The sequence below is a fragment of the Equus caballus genome, chromosome 31 (genome assembly GCF_041296265.1).
Source record: "Equus caballus isolate H_3958 breed thoroughbred chromosome 31, TB-T2T, whole genome shotgun sequence".
NCBI lineage: Eukaryota > Metazoa > Chordata > Mammalia > Perissodactyla > Equidae > Equus > Equus caballus.
The window spans coordinates 9,742,005-9,763,510 of NC_091714.1; the positions used below are offsets into that span (position 1 = coordinate 9,742,005).

General features: G+C 46.5%; 1 protein-coding gene across 3 annotated transcripts in view; it reads right to left on the reverse strand.

The window, feature by feature from the left end:
- The window catches only part of TULP4 (TUB like protein 4), a 227,921-nt gene that overhangs the window by 76,025 nt on the left and 130,390 nt on the right, over positions 1 to 21,506 (reverse strand). For all 3 annotated transcript variants that reach the window (XM_023632977.2, XM_023632976.2, XM_023632978.2), the window contains exon 3: positions 2,579 to 2,707. In XM_023632977.2, coding sequence (XP_023488745.2) covers positions 2,579 to 2,707 — 129 coding nt within the window. The remainder of the gene's footprint in view (positions 1 to 2,578; positions 2,708 to 21,506) is intronic.

Genomic DNA, 21,506 nt, shown 5'->3' on the forward strand with positions numbered 1-21,506 from the left:
AAGGGTGTGGTGGCAGCTCCTCTTGGCTGTGGGGCTGGGCCCTCTGAAGGTGATGAAGTCTTAGCTCTTTAGGATACACCACGAGCACATGCATTTCTGCTCAAAGAGAAAACAGTGTCTGTCTGGGAATAAGACAGTGTGGTAGAGCATTTCGGACTCAAACCTGGCTCCAGATTCTGGCTTTACCACCTAGGACTTCCTTGGGCAAGTTATTCAACCTTCCTGACCTGGGTTTTGTCTTTCATTAACTGGGAATAACAACATCTTCCAAACAGGGCTGCTGGGGAGACAAGAGAAGACACACAAAAAAGCCAAGCACTGAGTGAGCTTCTGTCCTAGCTCCCGTCACTGTCTTTCTCCGAGCAATGCTTTCAAGATCTCCCGCTGCCCAAAGTCTGAAGACACGTCTCACCCGATCCCTGGGCCTCCCCGGGCAAGGAGGCCACACTGCGGACGGGAGAATCAGGGCACTTTGGCGACCTTTATGGGTAAATGCAGAGAAGTCTCCACTGGAGCTGCTGCCTCGAAGCCTGAAGCTGTTCTTTGGGGATGACATTATGGCTACTATTAAAGGGCACGTACGCTCCGCGGTCGGGGCTCCGAGGCAGCAGTACCTCATAATACCACAGGCACTCTAAGAACACGCGGCGACAGCTGTTGTGTGCACTCTCCAGATTTAATCTTATTTAATCCTCTGAGTGACCCTCGGAGGCAGGGACCATGAGAGTCCCTATGCTACGGATGAGGAAGTGGAGGCACAGAGAAGTCACACATCTCCTACCAAGAGTCACGGAGTGAGACTCCTGGCCTGTGTGGTTGACTCCAGCGCCATGCTTGTGACCACAACGTCCATCCTCCAAGAACCAGGAACTTCTCAGGGCCGTGGAGACTTCCACGTCTGCAGCTCTGTGTCCAGGAGGCTGGTGAGCAGGCTCTTCCTCTGCCTTTTCCGCTCCACGGAGGTACAGGGAAACCGTGAGGCCGTGCAGTCAGTCAGAATTATTACATTTATGCTACCAGACCAACGAGCTCACAAAAAAGAACGTTCTGTTTTCAACCAGAGGTAGGTCTGTCTTCTGTGATGACATCTAACAAAGACCCTCAGCCTAGCAGTAACTGCTAATAATGGTTCAGTCGCCGATTTAAATGGATTCGGCTGCCAAGAAACCAAGAGAAGACTGAGACTCCAAAGGGCAGCAAGGAAAGAATTGGGAAAGCTCATCAAGTGTAAGGAAGTGTCTTAGAGACCAAGGCCAAGATGACCCACACCCTCGTTCCCAATGACTACGCACGGGCAAGAAAGCCAGACGGTGAAGAAGGCTGACAGGAAAATAATTGATTCATTTCAAGTATGACGTTGGAGGAGAGCTCCACAGACACCCTGGACTGCCAGAGGGACGAACAGGTGGGTCCTAGAGCACACGAAGCCTGAACTATTGCTGGAGGCAAAAGTGATACAACTGAGGCTGTCCTAATTTGGGCTCATCAGGAGAAGGTAGGATTCTTAGGAAAAGACAATAATGCTGGGAAAAGCAGAAGGCAACAGGAAAAGAGGAAGAGCAAATAGGAGATAGACTGACTCCATAAGGAAGCCACGGGCCCAGTCTACAGGAGCGGAGTGAGCTGCTGAGGACAGGACATTGTGAACATCACTCTCATTCACAGGGACGCCAGGAGTCAGAGCCGACTCGATGGCAGGTAACAATTATCTTCATTCCTTGTAATTTTATGTCACTTCACTGGTTTGCATCTTTCAAACTTGGGAAGCTTACAGCTTATTTAAGAGACAGATGGGAGAAAAGAGGATGACATCCATTTCCTTAGAAATGCATAGAAAGGCAGGCACAGGGAAACCATCGCTGGGGAGTGAAAACAGGCTAAGAAACCCCTCAGCAATAAAGGTCCCCTGAGGACTCGGTTCTGAAGGCAGAGTTCTGTCAAATCCCCGGCATGGGACATATGTCCTTAAACATGTGAGAAGAGGAGGTCCCTGCAGCCCGTCCTCACCTGGGAGGAGAGCGAGAGCAGCACCACAAGCCAGAAGAATCCGCAGAGCAGTTTCAAAAACAGCCCAGCTCAGCAGGGAGCCCCCAGAGCAGGCGTCTTCCTCAGAGTGAAGACAAATCCTTCAGAAAGGAAGAGCTGAGGGTGACAACAGGTGGCCACGCTAATTGAAACCTGATAGAAGAGAGTGTTAAAAACTCAGCTTGGTGAGCGGGTTGTGAGAAACAGCCATGTGGGGCTCCCTGTGACAGAACTATGAGGATTACACATGGGGAAAACACCTCTCAAACGGGAGCAAAGAGTGACATGCCAGAGGCACTTGAGGGGATCCGAACCGAGCATGTCACCACAACACTGAATGGCAGAAAAATGATTTCACAGATTTAATTAAAGCTTAAAACTTGGCGAGCTCACACAACAGCGGCACGGTTGAAGAGAAGGAAGTAGGATCTTTCTCTAGCTGTGTTCGCTTCTAGTCTACCTATGTCTGGGGAGAGCGTTCACCTGCCCTGGAAATGGGGTCTGCGTTCTCCCTCCAGCAGTCTCGCGCTGGAAGGGGTTCCGGCCCACTCACCTGAGCCCCTCGGTCGTTGACCAGCTCCACAGACCACCTCCCTTCGTACTGAATCCACACAAATATGCCTCCGTCTGCGTCACACGTGGCCAGCTTCTGGTATGGCTCATTCCACCTCACCAGCACAACCTAGAAAGCAACCGGGAAGATGGTTACCACGGGGAAGGAACAGGGACAGGACCATGGCTACGAAGAGCTCAGCCCGCAGAACTCAAGAGACGGTGTGATCAAAGGAAACGACTGGGGGAGGACGTGGGGATCAGAGGAGAGGACAGGGCACACCACACAGGGAACCAGACCCCCGTGACATGGCATCGTGACAAACAGCTCACACCTGAGCACACACAACACTTTGGCATGAAAACGCCCATCACTATGAAAACAGAGAGGGCCCAGAGTCCGTCTGGACCCAGCCCTGCCTCTCACAGGGCAAGGACCCCTCAGCCGACAGTCCTGTGTGGAGCGAAAACGACGTCCACAAAATCACTGTGTATTTGAATCAGTGTATTAATTATTTAGAACAGAAAGAGGAAAGCGTGGGGCCTATTTGACTTCGTTTTCCTCCCGAACTGAAATTTTCTCCACCTTTCCTGGACTATCTCATTTCTGAACAGTTCAGCCTTTAACTATGGCCAATCTGGAAAAAACGTGCAGTTGAAATATCTAAGTTGTTTAGGATTTATTACCGAAGAAATTACAAGCATCAAAGTTTGTGAGTATAAGAACTAGAACTTAAACTTGAAAAATTTGGAAGCTGGACAAATCGTTTTCATCTTTCTCACCTATCAGTCCCCCGTCTAAAAGGTGGACCCTCCAGTAGGTGGTTTATGGAATCAGGTAAATACCCGGGCAGCCCTCACAGAGCCAAGGAACACCTGAAGGACAGGGCGCCATGAAGTGGTCCCGGAGCCCATGAGCCATAAACCAACAACCCGCATTTGCTGTCGTGAATGTTCCCCGAGCGTCGCCTGACTGGCCCATGTGGGGACCGTGACGAGTGAATTCACTCAGGCAGACATCCAGCTGGTATCTACTTGGTTCCTGTTGCGTGATCCTAAGTGACCAACAGGGCGCTAGAGAAGACGAGGCCCCGCTCTTGGGAAGCTGAAAGCGCAGCTGGGAGTCAGAGCGTCCACGGACACCGGATATATACTGATGTGTGTCAGTCAAACGAGGACACCATTAACCAGCAAGGACACGCCTGCTATTCCTAAGAAAGATCTGAACCCCCGTCTCCTCCCAAGACATTGTGTCTAATAAACCAAACACGTGGCCCTGGTGTAAATGGGTGCCAACCTCTAACTTACATTCCCAAATAGCAAACAAGGCCAAGGACGGACTGTCCAGGACCTCTGCAATGCCCACCTGTGTCCAAAGCGCAGGCCGACACAGAGGCCCTGTCACCTCTCAAAGCTGCATCACGGGCACACCTGATTTTAGGTCTTTAAGTCTCTTTTCAGGGCACTAGAGAGCTAGGAGAGGTCCCCAACCTTGGTCTGCCACCCTTGGTGGGATCAGCACTTGTTGTAAGATACGTGATAAAATCCCCAAATTTTCCAAGAGGAAATTATTACCCACTTAAAATGTAAGGATACTGTGGCTCTGTTGTAAACCTCAGCAAAAATCCGAGAGAGCTGTGAGGTTGCAATCTTTCGAGACCTGGTGAGCACTAGACAAATCTAACCTAGCTGATGGCTCCCAGGGCAACGTCAGCTTCCACGCATGCGGCCACCTACCACTCCGGGCAGCCCCATCGAGCTCCATCCCTCTGCTGAGATGCCCGCCTCCCTGGTCCGGGCTCTGCACGCAGCACTTACACCATCCACTCCAACTATCGCTTTCCGTGCACGCCTCCCCACTGAGCTGTGGCGCGGGAGGAAAGGGACAAGGGCACGCTTGTCTTTCAATACCGACACATGATAATTTTGAATGTATTGTGCCAAACAGGAATATCCAATTAGAAGTTATGATCCTTATTCAATTACATCTTCGAACTATAAAAGGTTATTGGAAACTATTTCCGGTAGGTTATTTTCAACTCCCAAAGGCATTTTAACAACAGCCATACTGCCTGCCTGCCTATTATAAACTGTTAGGTGCCGAGGATAGAGATTAACACATCTTTGTCCCCGTGGGGTTCAGCTCACTAAACGGACACAATGTAGGGCTCTCTATGCAATTACAGAGTTGTGAACACACACAGGAGGGCTCTCAACACAGATGGACAGAGGGAACAAATCCAGATTCATAAGTCTAGTTTTTAAAATTCTCTACTTAAACTACTGATCTAATTTTTTTTTTTTTTGAGGAAGATTAGCCCTGAGCTAACATCTGCCGCCAATCCTCCTCTCTTTGCTGAGGAAGACTGGCCCTGAGCCAACATCCATGCCCATCTTCCTCTACTTTATATGTGGGACGCCTACCACAGCATGGCTTGACAAGTGGTGCCTAGGTCCACACCTGGGATCTGAACCGGAGAATCTCGGGCTGCCGAAATGGAGCGTGCAAACTTAACCACAGTGCCACCGGGCCGGTCCCCGATCTAATTTTTAAAAATAGTAAAACCAACAACAACAAAAGTCTTTAAATGACAGTAAATGTGTCATAAAATTTAGAATTTCCAAATGGTCAATGAAAGCCAACATCATACATTTCTTTCAGAGCCAGCGATGCTTTGGCCTGAGCACTGCAACCCACAAACGTGCCCTCGGCTACAATTTGGTCCCTAAAGACACATCAGTCATTTAAGCCTACAATCGCTAATGGATCTCAGAATGGCCACACAAGATAGAACATGACAAATAAGAACACGATATTCATGACTGATCAGTTTTTAAATTATTTCCTTAAGTTAACACAGTGCACATTCACCTACTGTGACCTTCCTTATAAAATGTATTTGATGACAAGGGGTCATTTCAGAGAAGAGAGGTTAGTTGCATTTTCTGTACTTCTGCCTTTTTCCTTTAATGTCCATTGCCATGGAGAGCTGCATGTTTAATTAACATCAACAACAAACCTCTCTTCTTCACCAAAACAGCCTGCCTAGTCACGGTGTGACACAAACACAAAAGAGCAGAGGCAAAAAAATATTTTAAGGGCCAGCCTAGTGGCATAGTGGTCAAGTTCGCACACTCCACTTTGACAACCCAGGGTTCACAGGTTCAGATCCCACTTGCGGACCTACACAGCACTCATCAAGCCATGCTGTGGCGGCATTCCACATACAACATAGAGGAGGACTGGCACAGATGTTATTAGCTCAGTGACAATCTTCCTCAAGCAAAAAGAGGAAGATTGACAACAGATGCTAGCTCAGGGCCAATCTTCCTCACCAAAAAAATCACCCCCAAAACAAAAAAATTTTAAAGTTATTTCTAATGTTAAAGATTTCTTGGTCTTATGACCACACAGTAGCAGTTACTGGATAAACAAAAAGTTCACAGACTCAGTTTCATCTTTTTGTAACTCCTGATCAGTTGAGATGCAGGAGTAAACAGAAATGGAGTCCCCATTAACACACTTTGCTGTGAGTTCTCACCAGTATAACTAAATAGGTAGGTAAACTGAGAGAGAAGGAAATCTCTCCAATAATTCTTGGCTTAAAAATACAGTCAAACTGGCAATGTTGTTTCCCTGGGTTAGAATTCTCATTTCCTCTCTCGTCTACAATTCATAGCTGCCTGCCTTATCTCCCAAGCAGCTTATTTCCTGTTCTCCAAATCTTTCCAGTTATTTGGCAAGGTTAGGACATACCAGAGTGCTGAAGAATTACCAACCAGGGGGCCAGCTGGGTCCCCAGTCGCCCAAATCGTGTGGCAGGGTGCTAAGCATCTGCCCAGGATTCTAAGGCAGAGCTTTCCTTCCCTTTTCAAGGAAAATGGGGCTCCCATTTACTCTGGGCACCAAAGACCTTCGGCGTTTAGGGTGTTAGCTGAAAAGTGGTGTTGTTCCACTGAAAACACAGAGGATAAGCTAAGTTTTGACCTAGGTCTTTGATTATGCAAAAAAACACCAGCCTGTCACCCTCCCCAACGTAAGGCATTCTATCATTTTATAGTTATCATTATCAATAAATGTTTATTGCAGACTATCAAAGGTAGAGAAATCTCCACTGAAGGGCAGGTCTGAGAGCCTATTTGGATTGTAATCTAATGCCCTAAATAAGTCGCTTCACTTCCTACACGTAGAACTACTTTTAGGCAGAACAAAACAAGTGTGAGTGAGCGACCCATCTCTAGGATGTTGATCTTTGGGGCAGGAACTCTTCAAATGGTGTTCGTAGATATAAGTCCAATTTAAACTTTATAGAAATATCCAGGAAACCATCGCAGTGAACAACCAGTATCACCAACGTTCAGAAATTTCCCTCAGCCTAAAAGGAATATTAATTTGAACGAATGCTAAATACAAACAGCTCAACTAATAAATCCCTGTAAATGATGCTTAGCACTCAGTTCTTATTCTGCAATTCATTAAATGAAACAGCAATAACTTCGATTGTACGAGAAAAATACAGTGAGCGCCAGTGTAATCTTAGATACTTTTAGTCATTTTCACAAAGAACCAAAAGCATCTTGAGACAGAGGCTGGAAGAAATCCAATGCGAACAATGGTTTCCAGACTATGCCCACCAGCACGAAGGCCCTGTGAAGTGTCACAGTGGGGCGTGTGGGCTCAAGGCCCGAGCCCGGCCTCACTACCACCAGCTGCGTGGCCATGGGCAACCTGCCGACCCACTTACTACCCCTTTCCAATGGGGGCAACAGCAGCACATGCTTCTAGAGTTGTTGTCAAAATATGATGAGAAAGGACCTTAGAAGGGCGCCAGGTGCACAGCAGATGTTCAACCAATGAGAGCTCTGCAGTATTAATTTGTGAGCTAAAACTCCAGAACGTGAAGACTGGTTCAGCACAGCGTGACGTATATGGTTTCCTCTTCTTGAACAGAAGAAGACTGATTTGAAACTTAGTCCCTCCTTCCAGACTCACCTCCTGCCACTTGCATTCCCCACCCAACTCCGTGCCTTAAAAATCAACACCACCACACAGCTCCTGCCACCTTTGGCCTGGAATAAACTTCTACCCCTTGACACCTGGTGGTGTCACCTTCCCTGAAGTCCCAAACACTCCCGCTTGCCATTACCATGGCATCTTCTAGGCAGTTCTGGTATGTGCGTTCACGGCCTGCAGTTGCTCCCTCAAATGTCTCTGTTCCACCAGCCTGACAACTTCTCTGATTTTCTGTTCCTGGAGCCCAGCACTGTGCCAGGCACACAGGATCATTCCACACATCCTTCTAAATTGAACTATGCCTGAAAGGGGGTTAAACCATATTTCTATAGAATTTTATACTGTTCTCTCAATAGTAAGATGCTAAAACTGGTTCGAATGAGTTGTTGGGTATTTTGGCAATAGCTTTATTGAGACAAAATTCACACGCCATACAATTCACCCATTTAAAATGTACAATTCAATGGTTTTTAGTGTATTTTCAGGGTTGTGCAACCATCACAATAAATTTTAGAACATCTTCATCAACCCTCAAAATACTCCCTCCAGCCCTAGGCAATCACTGATCATCTCTGTCTCTATAGATTTGCCTATTCTGTATATTTCATATAAATGAAATCATACAACATGTGGCCTTTTGCCCCTGGCTTCTTTCACTCAGCATCATGTTCTCGAGGTTTATGCCTGTTGTAGCGTATGTCACTACCTACTTCCTTTATACGGGCAAATAATATTCCGTTGTGTGGACACAACGCATTTTCTTTATCCACTCAGTTGATAAACATCTGGGTTGTTCCCATCTTTTGCTTATTGTGAATAATACTGCTATGAACATTTGTATACAAGTTTTTGTACGGACATATGTTTTCATTTTCTTGGGTATATGCCTAGGAGTGGAGCTGCTGGGTCAAATGATAATTCCGTTTAATTTTATGAGGAACTGCCAGATTGTTTCCCAAAGTGGCTGCACCAATTTACATTCCCAGCAGCACCGTTTGAGGGTTCCACCTTCTCCCCAAGACTTGCTGCTCTGTCTTTTTTATTACAGCCATCCTACTGGGTGTGAAGTGGTTTTGATTTGCACTTCCCTGATGGCTAATGGTGTTGCACATCTTTTCAAGCGCTTATTGGGCATCTGCACATCTTTTCTGGAGAAATGTCTATCAGATTCTTGGCTCCTTTTTAAAATGGGTTGTCTTTTCTCTTACTGAGTTGTAAGAGTTTCTCTCCTAAGCCTCTGAAACACTGACTACATTTCAGGAAAACTTTAGCTTTTATTTCCACGTAATCCAATTTATTTCTATCATTTAAATGTTCACAAATCCAGTCCTAATTCATTCATTCAAATCAATTTGTTATAAGAACTCCAAGAAGGAAATGGTCCAGAGATGATACAGGAATTCAGAAGAACAGCTCTACAGTGTTCTGAGTCCTAGAATCCAGGGACCAAGGTGTCCCTACACTGCTGGGAACCTGAATGGGTTGGGGGACGACCCTCTCAGTCCCAGGACACTTCCGAGGGAACTCACAGCTACACTTTCCTTCCTGAGATCCTCCAAACCTTCTTGTTGGAAAATAACACATATTCTGAATGGATAGAATTTAAACTATCAGGAAGGACTGAGTTAGGAAAAAAGAACTTCACCAGGTCTCCTGACATGAATGTGAAATCAGCACTCCCGGCCTTCTCATCCACTGAGGGGCAGCAAGAGTCTTTCACGAAAGCAACACATAAAACGCCCTGAAGAGCTACGTTAAAAACAGTCTGTAAGGGGGCTGGCCCCGTGGCCGAGTGGTTAAGTTTGCGCGCTCTGCTGCAGGCGGCCCAGTGTTTCGTTAGTTCGAGTCCTGGTCACGGACATGGCACTGCTCATCGGACCACGCTGAGGCGGCGTCCCACATGCCACAACTAGAAGAACCCACAACGAAGAATACACAACTATGTACCGGGGGGCTTTGGGGAGAAAAAGGAAAAAATAAAATCTTTAAAAAAAAAAAAAAACAGTCTGTAAGCAACCCAACGGTTAACACCATCATCTCCTGACCAGTTTCAGGCGCTTGACTCTCAAAACCCCATGAAAGAAGACTCCCCGTGACCCTAACCTCCACCCTTTAACGTTCAGTCTCAGTTGCCACCTCCTGAGTAGAAATTTAACTGGAAAGTATGTTCAACCACAATCACTGTTCTCTGAGGTTCCGAAGCACCTCACCATGTTAGAGCATGTTTTTCCCATTGTCACTTCCCACTTACTCTCACCTAAATGCTCGTGGTGTAGACAGTAGTTATTGGCTTTAGCCAATTCAGAGCTGACATGACCCCTCGGTCTCAGAGATGAGGACAAGGAGGCTAATGTGGTGAAGTGGCCCTGCCCGATGTCACATAGCAGGTAGGAGGTGGGTCCGGGGACAGGCCAGAGCCCAGTCTCCTGGCTCCTGCTCAGGGCACTCGTCTCCATTGCCAAGGTCAACCAAACTGGCCCGTGGCCATCAATCACTTAGCACCAGGAGGATGCTGCTCACACGGACGCACAGGTGGAAGAAATGCCCCGCCCTCAAGAAGCACCTGGTGCGATGCTCAGGGAAGCCACCCCCCTTTTCTTTCTTAATAAGTATGTATTCTTGCTGTCATACTTCCGCAAAGCAGAAATGTTCTGAAAAACAACTGTACCAACAAGTTCTAGTTCTGATAGAAGAAAACAAAAATTATACCAAAAAGAAACGAAAACATTAGTGGTTTTTATAACAGTGATTTTTATTAGAACTTTTCTATATTTTCTGATTTTCCCACAATGGACATATTCCAGCTTCTCATACTTCTTTTACAGGGAATTTGAACAAGTATCTTCTAGCAATAGTAATAATTAATAGTTTGCAAGTCATTTTCACATACATTAGCTTACTTCATCCTCACAAATATCTTAAAAGGAGGTATTACCATTAGTATAACCTCTCCATTTACAAATTTAAAAAGCGGAGCTGAGAAGGTCCAATCTCTCCATAGACAAAAGTCTATGCTTTTAAACTTTAAAAAATAGTTTTTAAACTTAAAACAGCTTTAGCAATATTTATGACATATACGAAAGTTTAAAGAACAATTCATCCTGAAATATCTTCTCATTCAGCTTAAGAAAACATCACCAGGACTTTCAAAAACCCGTGTGTTCTTCCCACACTTCGATCCTCCCTCCTGAGAAAAAACACTTTCCTGGGCATTTCACGGTTTTAATTCATACGCATTTTTATACCTATATATCCTATGTATGTATCCTCACTTCAGTATTTTTTGTTTCTTTTTTAATTTTAAATGTTGTAGAAAAATTTCAACGTACACCAGCGAAGAGCAGCTGGGACAATAACTTTCCATGTACCCCTCATCCAGTTTAAAAATTAACACTTCTGCACGTTTTTAAGCTTTCAAAAAACTCTACGTGTTCTCTCACTCCGGATTCTGTTGTGAAATGCACCGTGTGGACAGGTGTGGCTCTAACCCGTGTATTTTCTCTGCTGCACAGCAGTCATGCGTGAATAACCACAATTTATTTATTCATTCTCTCGGTGAGAAACTTTAGGTTGCCTTCCTATTTTCTTCCTCCTTTTACGAACAATGCTGCTTACGAACATCCTGCCACAAGGCCCTGTGAGCAGCACAGGATCCCCTCCAGAGCACGTGCGCAGGCGGGAAGAACTTAAAGGTGTTTGCAGCTCCGTCTCTACTAGACTTTGCCAGGTTACTGTCCAAAGCGACGGGGACAGTTCACATCCCACCAGCATGCACCTCGGCCTTAGATCCTGACTACATTCGACACTGCCAGACTTTCAAATTTTTGCGAATCTCACAGGTGGAAAATTATTTCACATTTTGCTTCTAATTTTTATTTATCTCCATAGACTTTTGTATTCCATTCAGTCTGGAACATCTTAGTTACAGGCTCTGGTAAGACATATCAAGGCCTTTTCCTTCTCTCTGCTCGCCTCCACTGTGCATAAGGAAAATAATCACTCAGTTCCTGGCTACGCGTCCACCGACGGCGCCTCCCCTCGTGGTGTACCCTAAGAAGAGATCAGAGCCTCGTGTATCCAACAGTCGTTACCAGGCACCTGCAGCACAACCAACACGGGGCCCTGTGGGGGCTGAAACTACAGAAGGCACAGCCGTGCCCTTGAGAAGCACACACTGCGGCCAGGAGTCCCAGAGCAATGGGACAGGTCAGGAAGGTGGCTGGGGTAAATTCTCATAATTCCTGATGTCTTCCTCTGCACGCCTTTGCGCCAACTCGCTGTGGATTGAGAAGTGAATTCTGCAGGGCCGGCATGCCAGGAGAGCTCCTGAGATAGGAGGCAACCTGAGGCTGCAGAGAGACGGCTGCAGCTTAAGATCAGTCTGGAGAGAGGCCACAAAATCCAGCCCACTGACCCCGAAGGGGTGAACAAGGGGCCTAAGGGGCTCCCACCTGCACCTCCAGCGAAGCCTCGAAGCTGGTGCAGGATTTCCTTCAACGCACAGTTCAAATGCCACTTCCCCTGCGAAAATGTCTGCACTCTCCCAGGCAGAGCCACCTGTTTCCTCCTCGGTGCTCCCAGAGCCCAGCCCTCAGCCTGCTCCAGCCTCGCCACTTCCCCGAGCCCTGCAGAGGAGCTGGCTGCTTCCTTCTGACACAGCCGACAAGCTCAGGAGGGGACGGAATGAGCAGTGGGGAAGAGCCCACAGTGGGGGAGCACGATGCACCTAGGAGGGGAGGTCTTGTTCTGGGAAAAGGAAGAACAGCGAATGCTCACTAAGGCACTGACCTCACCCCTTGATAACCCTCTTTACTTGGTGTCCTCGGTTAGGTTCCCTCAAAGAGCTGAGACCGGATTCGTGCGCACCTACGTGGCTTGTTGTGGCTTCTCCAGTATGCTCTTGGGGGAAGGGAAGTGGGACAGGGCTGGGGATGGAGGAAGGCAGGAGGTTGTGATGGAGACCAGCTGACTCAGCCTGATCCCACGCAGAGCCCTGGGGTGTGAACTGCTTGCTGCTGGACCCACTGTGAGACAAGGGCCAAGCTCTTGTGCTCCCTGCACTTCAGTCACTGGCTGCTTGGTGGGAGTGGGCTGGGGGTGGAAGAGGGGACCAGGTGGCGCCATGAGTCTCGGCAGACAACACACAGTGTCCACTAGGCATGGCTTCCAATAGTCCCTCAGTCTTCCCTGCGCTACGTCTTCTCTTCGCTCCCCTAAGTGTTGCAGAGATGCAGGGCTCAGCCGTGACCCCTCCCTCTTCAGTCTCCACTGGCTTCCTAGGGATCTGATCCAGTCTCATCTTTAAATCCAATGTTTAACCATCTGAACACTGATGACTTCCAAATTCTTATCTTCAGTCTCTGACTCTATATCCTGTCTAGGATCTCCACCTGGATGCCTAACAGACGACACAAACTCAGCACATCTCTAACAGTGCTCAGATCTATTTTCCCCTAAGGCTGCTCCTCCCCAGCGCTCTCCACCCACGTTAATGACACCATCTGTCAATGAGTCACGGACAGCAAAGCAGACTCCCCTCCCTGCTCCTCAGGCCCATCAGCCGCCTGGGCAGAGACAGGGAGCTGCCCCTAGGCTAAGGCAAGGCTCTGCGCAGTGTGTGGGTCCCCTCTGTGGCCCTTAAGTAATAAACAGATGAAAAACTCAGCCAGCACAAAAGAGATCCCTCTTTGCTGGATCTTTACTACTCCAATTCTGTTTCATAACAGTGGTGCTAGCTCCCACATGTTTTTAGATATGAGCTTAATGCTCATAAAAAAATAATTCCTTTGCCTAACTAGAAACTAGAAGAGCAGCTCAAAGAAAGGAATTGTGAAAATGTTTGAAGACATCAATGCACTATATAAATATTAGCTCGGGGTTACTGCCAAAGAGTAAACAACTTCTTAAATTTCAAATAAACTTTAAGTTTTAGATATACAGAAAAATCGCAAAGAGAGTACAGAGGTGCCCTGTGTCCCACAGTTTCCTCTATTATTAACATCTTCCATTAGTATGGTACAGTGTCACAATTAATAAATCGATATGCATATATTATTATTGACTAAAGTCTGCACTTCAAATTTCCTCAGTTTTAATGCAGCATCCTTTATCTGTCCTGGATCCCGTCTAGAACACCACATTTAGTTGTGATGTCTCCTTAGGCTCCACGTGACTATGACAGTTTCTGAAACTTTCCCTGTTTTTGGTGACCTTGACAGTTTTGAGGACTCATGAGGTATTCTGTTGAACATCCCTCGACTGGGATTCATCTGATGCTCTTCTCACGAGAGGCTGGAGTTACAGGTTTTGGGAGGACGACCACAGAGCTGAAGCGCTCTTCTCATCACATCGAATCAGTGGTACACGCTCTCAACACGACTTCTCACTGTGGACAGGAACGTGCTCACCTGGCTGAAACAGCGTCCGTCAGGTTTCCTCCCTGAAGAGTTACCCTTTCTTCCCCCTTCCCACACAGAGTGTTTGGAAGGAGGAGAGTATGGGCAGCCCACACTTAGGGACGGGTGAACTGTGCTCTATCTCCTTGAGGGCGGAGCGTCTACATGAATTATTTATAACTCTTCTGCCCAGAAGATTTGTCTCTTCTCCATTTATTTATTTTATCACTAGGAACACACGGGTGTTTACTTTGGAGTTTGGGTCATAATCCAGTACGACTTCGTTTATGTTGTTGCTCAAATTGCTCCAGCTTTGGCCTCGGGGAGCTCTTTCAGTTGGCTCCTCTGCCCCCTGTGACTACTCCCGTCACGGTGTCATTTATTTTGCTTTTTGAGCACTACCTTACTTTCTGACATTACAAGGCTCATCATGCGTATTTCCTGCTCCAGTCCTTGAATTAGACATTTCTCCACGGAGCCCCGGTTCCTGAGCGCTAGATCCAAGAAACCAAGATGCCGGTGTGTGCATTGCTACTGGAGTGGGTAACGGCTTTTGACATACAAAACCAACATGCGGTAAGATGAGCCTGAGACATCCTGTTACACCAGAAGGCGAGGCAGGTATCAAAAGGCCTGTAGAACCAACCTGAAGGGGATCCCACTGGCCAAGGATGGAGCAACTTGAGCAGCAAAAAGAACTAGTAGAAGGCCCTGAGACAAGCATGCCAAAAACTACGTACGCTAAAATCCATGAGTCCATGATGATCCTAAAAATATATAAAATCCTCGTCGTCAACCTTTGAAGAATGGTGTACAACTCGTTACTCTGAAAACTGGTAAGCAAAGGGAAAAAAACAAATCCCACAGTGATCCTGCCATTACTTACCAACAGTACCCATAACAACCAAGAGGTGATGAGGCAAACCTTTTCTTGGAATAAGTATTCCACTTAATAAATAAAGAGGGAATGAGACGATCAGGATATCACCATGTCGCAACCACTAATGAGACAATGGCTCTAGGCAGAGATCTGCCAATGGCGGCTAACCTGGACAGGCGAAAGGAAGATGGGATTGTAGTATGAATGGGTCTAACTGACAAGCCCTAACAACCTCATCAATTTTAACATCGCAAAGAAGGCAGACAATCATATATTATCTACCTCCTGATGGAGGTGCATGAGCCACCCATGAAGTATTACCAGAACAAAACGCACGTGACTAACATCCAACTTGAAGTCTCCAGACCTAAATAACCAGTTTATAAAAACTACAGAAAAACATTAAATAACATCCTGGGAGTGTAATTAGGAAAATTCACTCATCCTACGGAATCTCTCATGTTCTGGGTTTTCCCAATGCAAGGAAAACAATAAAGAGATGAGGAATCTACAGATTAAAAGATTTGAAAGACACCTCAACCAAATGCAATGCATGTAACAGAACTTGTTTGCGTCTGACTCTTACAACTCAAAACTAAGGACAACCCAATTTTTCCTACAAGGTAGAATACTGAACAGATCCTTCACCAAAGAAGATATACAGATGGCAGATAAGCACATGCAAAGATGCTCAACATCATTAGTCATCAGGAAACGGTAGCTGAAAGCACAGTGAGACAACCCTACAGGATCAGAATGGCTAAAATGAACTACGAGGATACTCAGCACGCATGTATGCAAGTCCCAGCTTTTCTTAGTTGATCCTTGTACTCCTCTAATATAAACAAAGGAAATATAATACCTGCCTCCCACCCTGCAGTGTGCATTTCATAAGTATCAAGTCAGGTCTAACAGTGTCTTCCAATAGAAAGGCTGAAGGTCTTGGACTTCATCCTGTTGATAATGGAAAGCCACTTTAGCCTGTTATTCTTTTTACAATATGTATATTTATAGAGAGACTAGAAAACTGTAATACGTATTATACACAGAGTATTAAGAGCCTTCTTTTTGAGGCTTAAGGTTATATTTTAGGTAGTATCCATTCAATCATAAGATAATCTGCCAGGCAGGACATCTCAGAGAAGGACAGGAGAACATACCAGAATCAGAAGATTTGGGAGCAGAGTGGCAGGGATGTGCGGGATTGGAAAAGCATATTAAATATAGTTGCTGTGATTTGCTTTTTAAAAACTTGTTACTGTAGTATAATCCGCATGCTTTAATTGATTTTTTTAGTCATTTCCTTTGAAATTTCAAATATTAAAGGAGGATGTAAGAGTTTTATCGAAAAAATACATGTTTTAGGAAACACTGGCTACCACACAGAACTAAAAATTTCTTAGAAAACATGATTCATACACAAACACAAAAAGTTCAAAACCAGTGTCACACGCATGAATTTCAATTAAAACACTGCATCACTATTTCCTTTTACTCATATTTATCTCTTCCCCCAAAACCCATAATTGTGAAATAATCCCATTGCATAGCTTGGAATTAGTTTCCCAATAAGTAATACTTTTCCAGTTGGCAAGATCGACAAAGAGTCTGTTAAAAAATGGACTCCCTGATTGATTTGAAAAGGGAAAGAAGTAAGAAAAAGGCAACACATCTAGCATTTCTACAGTCGTAAGAGCACTTCTGTTCTCAGTGTTCTCACCTAGCACCGCTCCCCTAGGTGGACGACCCCGCCCGCCCCCCACCCCCCTGGGGATGCAGTGTTTCTCTCCCTGCCCGCCTCCCCCTCCGTTTAGTGTTCCCGGAACACCGCTCTGGGCTGAGATGTCCCTGTAACACCCATTTCAGCCCACCTGCTGTTGAAGGGTTCCAGGGCCAGCAAAGGTATTTCCCAGCTTAGAAAGGGATTCTTGGAAAACAAGGCCAAAAAGAGAATTTGAGTGCCAAGACAGCTGCAAATAAAGCAGATTACTTGAGGTACCAAAAGAGTGGAATCAGGTAAACTCAAATCACAGAATAAAGTATTCTAAATAAAAAGCACTAACTCCATAAATAATTAGCAAAGGTCATGAATCTCTTAAGGTCATTATTGTCTATTAGCAAATGATACTTTTTCCCCATGCACTGAGATTTGATTCTAATTTGTAGCAGGGATGGCAACTCGAATAATCTTCGCATGGACCCAAGCTAGAGGTATGTAGAGTTAATTTAAACCAACAAATCTGTTAGCTTCCGCAATATAGCTCATACATTTTTTTATTCTTGAATTTCTTAAAATCTCTTCCCAGTCTCTATAATAAATACAGAAAAGCATAAGCTAAATTGCCAACCCACCATATTCAAGGGGTTTCAAGACTTGTCAGAAAGTATCATCTGTTTTTACCATCATACCTTGTTATTATCCAAGCCCCTCCTAAATCATCAAATTTATGATTCAAAATGTTCCACTCTAAAACAAGGAAGTTAATCTTCCGTACTTGTGAGGAAATGTACAGACTACAAAAGGATCTGATTCTAAAAGAACCCCATGACCTGGTACCTGGAGCAGGCATTATCATCCCTACTTTACAGAAGAGGAAACTGAGGTTCAGAGAGCTTCACTGGCCCAAAGCACTGGCGGAGCAGGGCCAGGACCTGCGTCCTTCCGCTCCTCGCCCAGTGTGTTTTCCTGCTTAAACAATAAAGCATGGCAGAATCGGCTGATGAGTCTATCGTTTGGGAGCACGTACTCATCCGGGAAAACTATAGTATTTGTGAAGAATGCTCCAATTTATTAAATAAGAAAACCGAAATTTCTAGTCTAGAACTCTCGACGATCCAAAATGCTATGAAAAATGTTCTGAGAAAGACAGAAAAAAACCTCGGGGCAGAACTAGGAGACAAAAGCACAAATTGTAAGAAGCCCGACGTTTACTATGAAAGAGAACTTGCTAACTAGGAGGGCTGTCTACCAGTGGAAGGGCTGCCTCCAAAGGAACCTGGAACCTCGGGACGGGCTTCAGCTGAGGCCTGACACCCAACTGCCAGAGTGCCTGGAAGCAACGGACCTAAGGAGGGGCCTGCTGGATTAGAACTGGAGGACGTCCACACTACCATCCAACTCCAAGACCACCAACCGAAATGGACCGCGCCCCTGACATCAGGGATGTTACGGCCTCAAAAAAACAAGGCTGATCTCAAGCTCCTAAGCATCTACCTATTGCTCAGTCTCCACTAAACGTGCTAAAGGGAGACTCAATTATTAACGTAGTTAACCTGGCTATTTCGATTAAAAATCTATATTTTAAATATTGTAATCATCTTGTCGACCAGGTGTGTACTTTAGTCCTCATTTATGCTTCATCTATTACATTAATTTTCAAGATGTCCCTCTTCAGTTCTCAGAGCAGTTACGGCGGCAGGGTTGTCAACATGCTGCTCTTTCAAATCCCTGCCTCCTAGCCCAGCACGTCCAGCATTTGGCCAGGCAACGGCGCTGCTCCAAACACACTGCCGCCACCTTTGATCCACAGCCAAGTTTGCTCGGCTCCCAACTGAAGAGAGAATCTCACCTCGTCCGCCCAGAGCCCTACTCTGCGCCCAGACCAAAGCACGCCTCTGGGCTCTGAGGGCGCGGAGCCCGCCGGAACAGGAAAGCCGCTCTCAGCGGATAACAGCCAATCTGAGCTCCGCTCTGGGCTGCAGCACTCTGTGTCTTCGTTTTGTCTGAAGAATCAGGTCGGCCTAGAGAATTCCTAAGGATCTTTCTAGCTCTGAAATTTTGATACACTGGATTCTGTTTGGTCAAGTACTAAGCAAATACAACACACCTACTCCTAAGTGCACAATCTCACGAAACCTAAATATCCACCACCCAAGAAAAAAATACAGCACGTGGATCATGACATAGCACCTGGGGGGAGGGAAGAGAGGTGTTGGGGGAGGGAGGCTCAGTGAATACTGGAGTAATATTTCAATTCTAAGTTAGAAGCTGAATATGCAAGTTTCCTCCTGACCATTTACGATCTTAGAAAGATGAGAGATGTTACTTGTTACATAATTCGTTCAAGACTTACATAAAGTTGAGTTTCCATGCATCATATCACATTGTCTGTAACAGTTAATTTTATGTGTCAAATTGACTGGGCCCCTCTGCATTCTGGAAGCAACATATTCCTCATCTGGGTGTGAGACTCTGGCCCATTTACCTAGAGACCGAAAAAGCCGCTGGTTCTGAGTGGGGCCCAGGACGAGAGAAGGCTCCACGACAGAACCAGGCTGCCACGCGAGCTGCTTTGCCACCCGGGCCGCGGACCCAGCAGATCCACTGGTGCCCGAAGTGTCAGGGCAGAAAGGGACGCTGTTGGGAGCCTCTGCCGGGCCCCACAGGTGAATCGCAGCACAGGCCCTTGGGGTCTTGGAGCAAAGCCCTGCCACCCCCACAGATAACTACTCTCCTCTTGAGAAACGGCTCTGGCCTGCTACTGGGCCTCCTCAGAGACGGAGCGCTTAACCCTGGGCACCAAGTCACCACGCGACCAGAGCTGCCATCACAACCTGGGCGTCACCTGACCCATCAAGCCGTGAAGCTGGGCGTGCACAGCAGCACTCCATCACCAAGTGGAAGTGGTGGATGCGGCCCGGCCCAGGAGGCCTGAAGGCACAAGTGAGTCACGTGAAGAAGCGGCCCAAATGCCCCCGGTCCCCCCTCCTGCTACACCTTCTCCTCCCAGCCTGCACCAACGGCCTCACGGGGAGTCCCCACGATCAGCTGACAGAGGAAGGGCTGACCACCCGGGAGCGGACAGCCACAGCACTACAGCCCATCTGGGACATTCCTGGTGAAGGGAAATCCTCCCAGGGGCAGAACCTGGAGGAGTGCCCCTGGCCATTCACTTGGCTTGGAAAGAGAAACGACCTGACGTGTGATTAGACACCAGTTCTTGGGCTGTGACCAATGGTTTGGCTGGATGGTCGCTACTTGGAAGAAACATGATTGGAAAATTGGTGACAAAGAAATGTGAGGAAGAAGTATGTGGATAGACCTCTCTGAATAGGCAAAAAACGTGAAGCTATTTGTTTCCCATATGAATGCTCACCAAAGGGTGACCTGAGCAAAAGGGAATTTTAATAATCAAAAGGATAGGATGATCCCTCCTATGGATACCAGTCAGCCTCTTTCTCTAGTCACCTCTGTCATTGCCCGGTGGGCTCATGAACAAAGTGGTCATGGTGTCAGGGATGGAGGGTGTGCGTGAGCTCAGCACCATGGACTCCACTCACCTAGGTGGACCTAGCTATGGCCACCATTGAGTGCCCAACATGCCAGTGGCAGAGGCCAACACTGAGCTCTGACACTACACCATTCCCCAGGGGGATCACCAGCTACCTGGTGGCAGGCGGATCACATTGGACCGCTTCCATCGTGGAAGGGCAACAGTTTGTTCCTACTGGAATAGGCACTCTAGATATGGATTTGCCTTCCCTGCACACAATATTTCTGCCAAAACTACCATCCAGGATTGTCAGAGTGCCTTATCCACCATCATGGTATCCACACAGCATTGCTTCTGATCCAGGAACTCACTTCACAGCAAAAAGAGTGGCAACAGGCCCTCGATCATGGAGTTCACTGCTCTTACCATGTCCCCCATCCTGAAGCAGCTGGTTGACAGAATGGTGAAGTGGCCTCTTGAAGGTGGCAACACCTTGCAGGCCCGCAGCAGGGTTTTCTACGAAGCTGTATGTGCTTTGAATCAGTGTCCTACGTATGGTGCTGTTTCTCCCACGGCCAGGATTCGTGGATCCAGGAATCAAGGGTGGAAATGGGAGTGGCACCACACTACCACCCCTAGTGACCCAGTAGCAAAACATTACTTCCTGCCCCCGTGCCCTGACGCTCTGCTGGCCTAGAGGTCTTAGTTCCAAAGGGCGGAATGCTTCCACCAGGAGACGCAACAATGATTCCACTGACCGGAAGTTAAGGCTGTCGCCCGGCCACCTTGGGCTCCTCATGCCTCTGAATCAACCGGCAAAGCAGGGAGTGACTGTGCTGGCTGGGGTGAGTGATCCTGACCACAGGGGAAAGTGGATTGGGACCCCACAGTGGAGGCAAGGGAGAGCATGTCCTATTGGTTCTGTTTTCTGGAGAACCCTGCCCAGTACATTGCCTAACATTAGAATTAGAAAAATACTTTGTTAAAATTTCTGATTGCTCTGCCTTTGGCTCAACATTTAAGCTTTAAGTTAAAATATCTTAAAATTTTTGTCAAATATTCATATACAATTTTCCCTTATCTTTTTTCTAATCTTGAAAGTAGTAAATATTTCAGACATCACAAAAATGCATACAGAGATAATGAGCATTCCTTGAAATTCTGTACTTCCAAAACAACTACCTTAACTATTTGGTGTACGTTCCTCCAGATTCATATTTTCCATTCCCTGTTGAATGGACTCACATGACATCTTAATCCGAATAAATGTATTCATCCTCCTCTAACGGCTAAACTCCTCACATCCTCTCCTAACAACGCCATTTCCTGTCATCCTCTCTGCACACACTGATAGCTTGTTTTCAAGTGATTTCACATTTCTGTATTCTGTATTTAAACTAAACCACAAACTCATGCGCAGAGGGAAC